Here is an 11,216-nt window from a genome sequence, read left to right as displayed (position 1 = left end):
ATCTGCTTTCTTGGCTTTCCCAAGTTCAGGAGTTGTAAAACAAGTTTTATCCCTAGATTTCCTGGGTTGCTTTCTTACCTCTATTTCTCATAAATTAAAACAGATAAACGAACAACAACAAATAAAACTTAAAAAAAAAAAAAACTGCGTAGAGGTTAAATTATCTACAAAAAAAGTCCTGTGCAAACACTGACTTTGCTCTTTGCCCAGCTCTGGGTGCATGTTCAAATCAAAGCTTATTAACCCCATCTTGGATTTGTGGGGGGTTGTTTTTAGTTTTTAGTTTTTTGGATAAACTGGTGGGGGTGGGGAAAGAAAAGGGGAACTGGGAAGAGAAGGAGAGGAAGTTAAACGTTGCTTCCTTCCCAGGGTTCCTTAGAAAACCCAACATGGCATCTTCCATGAGGAGCTTGTTCTCTGATCACAGCAGATACGTTGAATCTTTTCGGAGGTTTCTCCGAAGCTCCACGGAACACCAGTGCATGCAGGAATTCTTGGACAAGAAGCTGCCAGGCATAATAGCAAGGTAACAAAGAGGGACGTTTAAAAAAAAATGTCGAAAGGACTAGCCTGGGTGATATATAGGTCGAGCCCAGGGCTGGGGTGGGGTGGGGCTGGGGCTGGGCGCTGGGGAGAGGGGGAGTTACTGCAGGCAGCAGGTTACAGCCCCTTCTCCCCGGCCTCCTGCAGCGCAGAGTCAATACTTTCCCTTTAACATTCAGAGCTCTGATTTTGGGCTGCTCTTCCAGTTGCTTAGAGATATGTGTTAACCATTTGAAGGCCCAATTCCGCGTTCCTTTGGGGTGCGGGGAAGATAAAAGACAAAGCTTTAAACACCAGACATTTCAGCCCTTCTCCAAACATTAAATTTAAAAAAAAAAGGTCTCCAATGGAGAGGAGTGTTCATTCATGTAAAGACAATATAAATAATCATCGGATACTATTTGCAGAGCGGATGTTTCTCGGTTCTCATAGTATCCGTTTCAATTCATTTTTTTTCTTTATCTGTGATTATAGCTATCATTCTCCGAAAGAGATTTTTTTTTTCCTTTCAACTTTATATTAGCAACGTGGCACCTAAAAAATAGTGTTTCTCCATTATCAGTGAAACTCACTATTCCTATCCTGCTCAGGATGCTCCCCCCACTTTTTTTTTTTCTTCTTCTGTGATTTATGTGTTCAATTTGTGCCTGAGCTGATAAGCATTATGAGAATAACAGATTCCACATGCTAAAGATAATCAAATCACCTACTGGGGATGAATTGCTGCAACTCCCTCTGTTTCAGGAAATAATGATAGAAACTGGGAAGAAATGATTGACTGTGCATTCCATTATGAGAGGGAAGGAGGGAGGGAGGGAGGGGGAGAGGGGGAGGGAGGGAGAGGGAGAGAGGGGGGGGCACTTTATCTTTTGCTAAGTTCCATAGTATATGTAATATATGAACAATTAACATGTATTAGGCTGGTCAAAGAGAGAGAGAGAGAGAGAGAGAGAGAGAGAGAGAGAGAGAGAGAGAGAGAGAGAGAGAGAGAGAGAGAGAGAGAGAGAGAGAAGCCTCAAACCGGCAAAAGCAGACACATTTTACCTAGGAACTATAGTTTACCCCAATGGGTCACTTACTTATTTTTAAACTTAAAGATAATGAATTAATTCCCTATTCTTTTCCAAGTACTGAGGTAATACATTAATTTCTGTAGCTTATCCAACTCCTTTGTCATCTTCCGCCCCAGGGGTAAGTCTAAAGAGACATCATGGATAGATATAACAGAGGGCAAATGATGAATGCCCTCTTCCCTGTTGAAGTGATTCCAGTCTAACTGAAATTTTGGATATTAATTTTGTGAAAGATTGAGGGATTTTCCAACTTATAACTAAATTTTCAGTATAATGCTAATAGGAATACTTGTATCAAAATGTCAAGCTTTAAGCAAGAGGAGGGGAACTGGCACTGTGGCTCAAGCCACTCTGAGCAACCAGTGAAGGGTGGGGGAGGGGTGGTTATTCCTTGAAAGTAATATTTAAAATTAGGTTTAGCTAAAAGACCTCTATGTTTGTTGTTGTTGTTGTTGTTTTGTTTTGTTTTGTTTTTTTGCTTAAAGGTGTCTCATGAATGTGAGATGCTGAAAAATGGTTCAGAATGTCATTGTGTCTACAAGGGCAAGTTTCGTGCTTTTTTTTTCTGCTGGTTGGTCCTGTTTATTATTTTTTAATCATTTAGTGGAGATAAAGATTTCACAGACTTTTCTGTCAGAGCTGGCTTCCATCTGCAATCCTCAGATCTCAGTGACATGAATAGCTGGAATTATAGGCATGAGCCACCAGTCCCTGGCTGAAGATGTTTTTATATTTGAAAATAAAATGTCAAATGGTTCTATAAAGTTTATAATAATAACCACAACAAATGGTGTCCCTTCCACTCTAGCACTGATTTGCACTATGCAGAAACAGATATTTCCCAAATTATTCCCTATGGCATTTTCTTTCATAATTTGGAATAAGCTTTATTCCTTAGTTTCTTGATTTTGCTTTATTAAATTCACTAAATGAAAACAGATATCTTTCCCATCTATTAATTGCATATTTTAAACAATTGTAATTGGTTAAAAATTCATGTGTACCCATTTTTCCTTGTACATCTCTTTTCAATATGTCAAACATATTTCCTTTTGTGCTAATCTCTTCTCAAATATGTCAAGTGATGTATATCTATGAAAGCATTTTGCTGGAGTTCTCTGTTGAGAAAATTCGCTTCAAGTTGGCCTCATATCTATTAATGAGATAATTTATTTCATTATCTAGAAATTCTTGTCTCACATGAGTGCAACTTCTTGATGTTGGGTCTTAGACTTACTTCATTTTTTTTCAGTCCACATTTATTTTCGGTGATAGTGTAAGTGCTGAATGTGAATACATTGCAAATTATTTGAGGCTTTGTGTTTATAAAAATTCCTTTACTTATTAGACAGTTTAAAATTCTGTACTGAAAATGATTTTGTATCACAAATTTAATGGTACTTTTACTTGTCTTTTAGCTAGTACTTAATGAACCCAGTGTCCATTCAAGTTCGTCATTTTTTATGTAAACCTTTTGTTGTTTTTATTTAGGTTTGTTGACCTTTGAAAAATTTTGGATATTTCTCTTTAGCTTTAGTATTCTGTTATACTGAGTTGTAGAGTGGCTTTTTCACCCATTTTTTTGGTGAATATTAGTTAGGCTATTCAATTAAGATTCATATTCTTCAGTGCTGAAAAACTTCAAAATTAATCATCCTTCTCTTCTATTTTCTTTTGTCATCATCAAACACCAGACCTCTTAGACAGCTTGCTTATTTATTTATTTATTTATTTACTTTGCCTATCCTGTGCTTGAACTCAGGGCCTGAGCACTGTCCTTGGGCTTTTTTGGACACTATGAGTGGCTACCTCTTTTTCTCATTGCCCTCGTGCCTCTCCAAGCCTTATCACATTTCTTCTGTCTCCTTCGTTTAATCTTCAAAGTCCAATATCTTAAAATGTGGTGTTGTATCACCTTCCCACTACTCTTTTATATGGCAATATCATTTCATGACAGCATTCATGCACCTATTTTGACTATTAACTTATGATGATCGTTCTCTAGGATACATAATTTACACTGATTTCTCTCAAACCCAGCTGAAATATTACATGTACAAACTTCAGCAGAGTTCAGGTTTTTAAAGACTGGATAAAATGCAATCCTGCTTATCATTGTATCATCCAGATATAGTGTGAAACCACCCCTTGCTGAGGTATCCAAGCTTGACCCAGGCCATCCTTGTGCACTCATACTCTTTCCTGAACCCTTCACATCCAGTTCCAAACAAGCTCTATTAACTTACTTTTCAGCCTACATATCCATTCTGATTCTACTATGAAAACCAATTCAGGGCTCTGTAATCTCACTTTTTAACTAAAGAGGAGGTAGTGTCTTATTCACTTGTGGACCTCAATGTCTAGAATTGACATATAGCAGGCATATAATAAGCAGTTATTATTGGTCTATCCCCATTTGTAATGAAGGCTTTTCATATCACCATATTCCGAATCCCACATTTTCTGTCTGTAGTCTCCAATCTCTAAACAAATATAATTTCCTAACCTGAGCTGTTCATGGGACTGCTTTAAGTCTCCCAATTAAAATGATCAATGAAGAAATCTATGTTTTAAGGATACCCTAAAGTCAGTCATATAATTTCATTAGAGTTTTAGTATTGTTCATTTTAAGTAGACTTGATAATCAGGTTTTAAAAACACCTAACTTTTTTTATATCATACTTTTTTTCAGTATTGGAGATGCAAAGTCAGAAATTAAGATTCTGAGCATAGGTGGTGGTGCTGGTATGTATAATACACTTTATAATATATATGTATATATATGATATTTGTTGGCTATATTATTTATTATTTTGCTTGCTGATGTCTTTAGTTTTGGGAAAAGATCACTGTAACTAAAGCAGATGACCCCAAAGTTTTATAGGGTTTAGGATATTTATTTTCATTTCTTTTTGTAGTTTGCTTTAAGATATGATTTCCTTATTGTCTTTATAAATAGAAAACAAGATAATGTTAAAGCTTATGTTTTATTTAAACATTTTATTAATAATGAGTTTTTACATCATGTTTCAAATGTCTTGTTCCAAAACAAGTATTCAAGGAAAAATATATGCAATCACTGGCACATAAATTTAAGGACATAATTAAAATTAAGCTGAGTGTTTTTTTATGTCATAGATATATATCGATCTATATATTTTTCTAGAATAGAGCTATCATAGACCTACATGTCTATATAGATAAATGTATATCTCCAAATTCTTGATATGGAGCACCTGAGTATTGAGTCATTGCTCTTGTATTGTTTAGATCTAATACCCATATATCAAGGTGACCATGTGCTTTTTGTTCCTTTGCTCTTGGCTTATCTCACTCCACATGACTTGCTCTAGTTCCCTCCAGTTCCCAAAGAATGCCATTATTTTATCTTGTCTGGTGGTTAAAGCATATTTTTATCCACAATAATATAAATATTTATAGAAAAGAAACACTTCTCTAAAGTCCTTAAGATTGTGCAAGGTCTAAAGACTGATTTACTAGTTTACTAACTGCTATTGGTCAAAATAAGGGGATTTGAAATATTCACCAGAATGCAGTTGCTGCATAGATCCCTTCTTTGAGAAAGCCTCACTTTAGGTAAAAGGATGCTAGCTTGTTTACATTATTGTGAACCTATTTTGAGTTACATGCCTCAAGCTCCCTTTCTCTGTTTGAGTTTTAGAACCCTGTTCTAACCATTCATAGCTCTTACACTACCTCTTTGTATAAAGTATTTTATGGTGGAATTGTGTTTAGAGTTACTACTTTCATCCTAAGGAAAAATGACAGCTCTAGAAAGGCAGATTGATATGAGTGCTATTTCCTTTCTTTTTTTTTCTTTCTTTTTTCCTTTCTTTCTTTCTTTTTTGTTGCCAGTCTTGGGACTTGAACTAGGGGCCTGGGCACTGCCCTTGGGCATTCTCAAGGCTATCACTCTACCACTTGAGCCATAGCACCATTTCCAGCTTTTTCTGTATATGTAGTACTCAGGGCTTCAGTGCATACTAGGCAAGCACACTACCTCTAGGCCACACTCCCAGCCCCAAGGCCCAAGTGTCATTTCTCTCTTCTCTCTCTCTCTCTCTCTCTCTCTCTCCCTCTCCCTCTCCCTCTCCCTCTCCCTCTCCCTCTCCCTCTCCCTCTCCCTCTCCCTCTCCCTCTCCCTCTCCCTCTCCCTCTCCCTCTCTCTCTCCCTCTCTCTCTCTCTCTCTCTCTCTCTCTCTCTCTCTCTCTCTCTCTCTCTTTCTCCTCTTCCTCCCCCACCCAGCATGGGGCTTCAACTCTGGACCTGGGTGCTTTTCCTGAGCAATTCTGCTCAAGGCTAGTTCTCTACCATTTTGAGCCACAGCATCACCCCTTCCTGGGGCCAGCTTTGAATTGTGATCCTCTGACCTCAGCCTCCTGAGTAGCTAGAATTACAAGTGTGAACCACCAGTGACTGGCATATCATTTCTATCTGAACCCAAGGAACTACACATATGGCCCTGGCTGAGAAAAAGAAAACCTGCAATTTGTCCATCAGTGAAATAGGAATCCTGAGTCTTATCTCACAGGATTATACTGAGAATATCAAAAGTAATGTTTATAGTGCATAATATGTTGTGATTATTCTGTAACATAAAGACTATTCCTTTCTGCAAAAATGAAACAAGTTTTTTCACTTTAAGTTCCTTGTTATCTGGAAGTTTAATGTATTGATATACAAAACAGGTAAATGTAAATGTTATCCAGGCTTTTCTTTCTGAATATATATATATATATATATATATATACTTTTTGCTTGTTTTTTGTCTGCATGCTAGCTTAATTATGGTTACCATTTGAAGAGTACACTGCCAATTGTGACTTAGTGCTAAGCTGTAATTCCTTGAGTGTGTTAAATACAAGTGTTATCATTTAACATGAATAAGGTGAATTGTGGCCCATATTAACACAAAGCAAATGAAGAGCCCTCTAGTGAAATTGAATAGCTAGTTTATGATGTCATTATTTGTTCATTTTTCATAAAATACACTGTGCTATAATGTAATAAGTACTAATCCTTGAAATCATTTCACTTTATTATCATCTTTCACCAAGAAAATAGAAACCATAGAGAACATAGGGAAAGATACTGTCAGGAATAATACTATAGAGAGTGTTTAAGCTAAAACACTCCATTATTGCTTACTGATACCATAAGCCCACAGTATTATAAAAGTGATAAACTACCCAAAGAGTATCTTATTAATTCACTTTACCAAGATAGTCATTTTCAGTTTTTGTCTATGGGTCTCAGGCAGCCAATAGGCAACAAGACTGTGATTTGATAGTGTCACTCATGCTTGGACAAGAAAAGAAGCCTTACAAGGAAAAGTAATTAAAAAACAATCCCTATCATGGCCCAGTTAATTGACCTCCTAATATAAAGTTAATTGAATTTCTAATGCAAATTTGTCCAGATGCTTATGAGCTATCTGGAGAAAAGAACATTCAGCCTGCACACTTTCTCATCAAGGTACACCTAAGAACTAAGATATAGATCTTCGCAAATAAAGGAAGCAACACTTAGGACTGTGGTGGAGCTGAGCATTATATTACTAACACAGTTGGCCTGGAGAGAATATGGACACATTGAGAGTGATTCTTCATTTAAAAAGCAATCATTGAAAACAATTTAAAGAATACTAGAAAAAATTCAAGTTATGGGTATCCAGTTTCACTACCAAAGCAGCTTATATGAAGTCAAAGCAAAGAATTTAAAATCAGTGGGTCTAAGTGTTCTAGTCATGAAACAGCATCATTTTGAAGGGAGAGGATCTTCCACTGTGGTTATCTTGAGTGCTTAGGTATCTATTAGGAGATGCTTAGCCAAACCCCAACAAGAACACCAGGCTCAGGGAACTGCCTATCCTTGCCTTGGAGAAGTGACTTCTCAACATTTTTCTATCTATTGAATTGTATTATAGAATCCTCAGCTTGAGTGTCCTTACAAAGCAGTCACTAAGCTCTAATCCATGGCAAAGGAAGTTTTGCTCCTTGTCCTGTACTTCGTGTTCTGTTCCCCAGTTATATTTCATAGGATCCCACTGATGTCTTGGCTAGTTGGATAGGAATAGAGTGAGTATAATTAAGAACTAAAAGAGTGGGGCTTGGAGTAGAGCCTACTGGTAGAGGGCTTGCCTAGCATGCACAAAGCCGTGAGTTCAATTACTGGGTAACATACACAAATAAAAGGGAAGTGATGCTATGCCTCAAGTGGTTGGCTTTTGCTAACCTCTCTAACTTCATTGACAAAAATGTTCTATAATCAGTTTCTCTGAAAACTACAAATGATGTTCTGCATTTCTTTGGGGAAAACCTTTTCTCTACATCCATAATGCCATGGCCCCTACTCCCAGCACAATTGAGAAATATATCCACAGCCAATAAAATCTTCCATAAATGAAATTGCTGCTTTTATGCTACTTAGTGTTCATATTCTTTGGAGTTCTTATTTGATTTTTCTTTTTCAGAAACATAAGCATGAAAGCCACAGGGTTTTTTTTTTTCTTAGAGGGTGATCTTTGTTTAGAGAGACTAGTATAGCTTATAAAAAATGTAACTTGAGGACTTGGCACTTCAGTTCAGTAGCTAAGCAATTATTAGGGCTCCAAACAGATCCAAAGAAAAGGACATAGATGACTAACTCCTTAGGAGGTCTTAAAGTCATCTTTCACATCAATAAGCTACAACTGATCATCAACACTGCTATCAGCAGATAGTATGATCAACTCTTAGGGACATGTGAAAAATACATATTGCATGAGGCCACTCCCAAAAACTCAATAGGAAAACAAATCATGAATAGAAATATAGACCATGTAATTTTTTTTGCAGTGCTCAAACTGGAAGTTGTTGGTACATATGCATGAGTTTGTTAGCTTAAAAGAAAACATAATTAGAACCAGGATTGCTTTTCCTGGATCTCCACGTGTTTATACCACATGGACTGAAGCCATTGTTTCTAGGTTTTGAAAATTAAGACACTGTGTCCTAAATCTTTTAGAAGCTGGATTTTTGGTCCAACTTCAACATAGAGAGTTCCTGAAATTAAACTCCCCAGTGGAGCTTCATTATTATTCAACATTTAATGAGTGTTGTCTTTATGCTAGATGGTGCATGAAAAAGAAAGAAGCCCATATTCATTTTTGTAAGGGAGAATGCTATTAATTTACAGTGCATATAGTTATGCCTAGACAAATGTTCCCAAAAGCAGTAATGGGCACTGTGTTCTTGCTCTGGGCTCTGCTAACATAAGAATCTTTTTATCTGTCCTATGGTTCAATTCTTATGTGCAAATGCCAGAAAATTGTGCAAGAATTAGGACTAAAATGATTGCAAAAGTCTCATTTTATTTGGTTTTATATTTGTTTTCAATAACCTATTGACTACCAATCCAATTAGTGTATACTATATAATACTATAGTATATATATTTAACATTTTAAAATTCAGCTTAGTTACTCCTACATGAAATACAGGCAGTATTTCATCTTTTTGGTAGTTTTACTGGAATATGTTGAAACCAAGTATCTTAAATGACATTTTTTTGTTGTTCTACATAGAATTCCTATGGAGGCTAAAAAGTAGAAGAGAACTCAGAGACCATTGGATAACACTATCACTTTACAAAAATGTGAAAACAACTAAGGCAAAACAAAATAGGGGTCCCATTAGTTCAAGCTAACCAATTGTATGAGATAGATGAAAAAATTACTTATTAAGTTGCCAAAGAAGAGATTAGGTACTTAGTAATGGCTAATTATTTGACAATCTAATCTTATCAGATTCCTATCTTCTTTCATGAATATCATCGTAAACTGATGTAGAAGTTTAAACTAGTTGGATAGGAATAGAGTGAGTATAATTAAGAACTAAAAGAGTGGGGCTAGGAGTGGAGCCTAGTGGTAGAGGGCTTGCCTAGCAAGCACAAAGTCCTGGGTTCATATATACAAATAAAAGGGAAGTGGTGCTGTGCCTCAAGTGGTTGAGCACTTGCTTTGAAAAAGTTCAAGGACAGTGACCAGGCCCTGAATTCAAACCCCAGGGCTAGCACAAAAAAAAAAAAAAGAACAAAAGAACAAAGGAAAAGAAAAGTAAGAACTAGAAGAGCCAGTATGGCAGGTTTACAAACTAGCAAACCAGGAGGAGTTAAAATGCAAAGGTCAATGTTTTTTTTTAATTATATACAGCAAGCCAACATTTTATGTCAGTAATTTAAATGATGAAGGAAGTGAAGGAAGATAAAATAACTTGAAGGCATCTATTGCCACTGTAATCTCTCTCTCTCTCTCTCTCTCTCTCTCTCTCTCTCTCTCTCTCTCTCTCTCTCTCTCTCTCTCTCTTTCCTTTTTGTTTTCTCCTTATGGTGAATCTCATGTTGTAACTGTATCTGACTTTGGTACCTGGTATGTTGTATATAAATTTATTTGTTTATTTGAAATAGGGAAAGGAAGGGGAAAAATCAAGACAAATGGGAGGGGGGTGTAGGGAGAGAAAGTGGGAGAAAAACATGGGAAGGGGTATCAATGTTCAAGAAGTAATGACAAATGTAACTAATCCCTCTGTACATCACCCCGACAATAAAATACATCTGAAAGAAAAAACAAGGTGTTTCCTATTGAATAAAATATAAAAAATTAAGTTGCTCCCAAAAGGCTTAGAGAACGGTTTCTTTGTTCATTGTGAGAACTTGCTAATAATTGAAACTATCTAGAAATGAAAGCACGCGTTTAGAGAAATGAAGAGTCACCTGTTATTTTGTGAATGTTAACGTGGACTAGAAAAACATCTTTCAGATTTGATTTAGAGGAACTCGGACAAAATTCCCCTTGAGTGTTGGGTCATTAAAAGTACTTCAGAGCTGGATTCTGGTGGCTCATGTCTGTAATCCCAGATACTCAGGAGACTGAGATCTGAGGATTGAGTTCTAAGCTAGGCAAGAAAGTCCCCTGAAACTCTCATCTTCAATATTCCACTCAGAAAAAGCCAAAAGTGCTGTGACTGAAATGGTAGACAACCAGTTTTGAACACAAAGAGGCTCAATGACAGTACCCAGGTCCTGACTTTAAACTCCTGGACCAGCTTTATTAAAAAAGTACTTGTAGTCTTGAAAAATCTATGGTTGATGAGCATTCCTATATGCTGTGGCCATCACAATGTTTAGTTGTATAGAGGAGTGAATTTTCATGAGCCTGATGGAAATTTTCAGTCCAGATTATAATTAGTTATAATTTAAGATAAATAAAAACTTGCTTACTTCACTATTAGAAAGTAATAGAAATATATATATATATACATATATATATATATATAATTTTTGTTTTAGGACTACTTTCATTAGGGTTTGGGGCCTTGAATGTAAATCATTCTTAACTACACAGTTAAAAAGTATGTAATTTTAGTAAGAGAATTTATCTCATTGTATTTTATTTTAGATTTTCAGGGAATGTGAACCTACTGTTTAAAAACAAGTCTATTACAGATTTGAGGGGATGGAACACAAGGCAACAATGTTAGAGTCATTGTCATTAAAAGCAGAGCAAACAAGATTGTTTTGGCTAATTTAATAAGGCTTGAA

The 11,216-nt window shown here is 36.2% G+C and overlaps 1 protein-coding gene across 1 annotated transcript in view; it reads left to right on the top strand.

The window, feature by feature from the left end:
- Positions 1-336: 336 nt before the first annotated feature.
- The window catches only part of Hnmt (histamine N-methyltransferase), a 39,719-nt gene continuing 28,839 nt past the window's right edge, over positions 337-11,216 (top strand). The window contains exons 1-2 of the mRNA XM_090342873.1: positions 337-526; positions 4,309-4,361. Of these exons, the coding sequence (XP_090198999.1) occupies positions 390-526; positions 4,309-4,361 (190 nt within the window). The 5' untranslated portion in view covers positions 337-389. The remainder of the gene's footprint in view (positions 527-4,308; positions 4,362-11,216) is intronic.

The sequence above is a fragment of the Megascapheus bottae genome, chromosome 12 (assembly GCF_031878675.1).
Source record: "Megascapheus bottae isolate mThoBot1 chromosome 12, mThoBot2.hap1, whole genome shotgun sequence".
Lineage (NCBI taxonomy): Eukaryota > Metazoa > Chordata > Mammalia > Rodentia > Geomyidae > Megascapheus > Megascapheus bottae.
The sequence above is the reverse complement of the archived record's forward strand: the minus strand, read 5'-3'. Positions and strand labels throughout refer to the sequence as shown.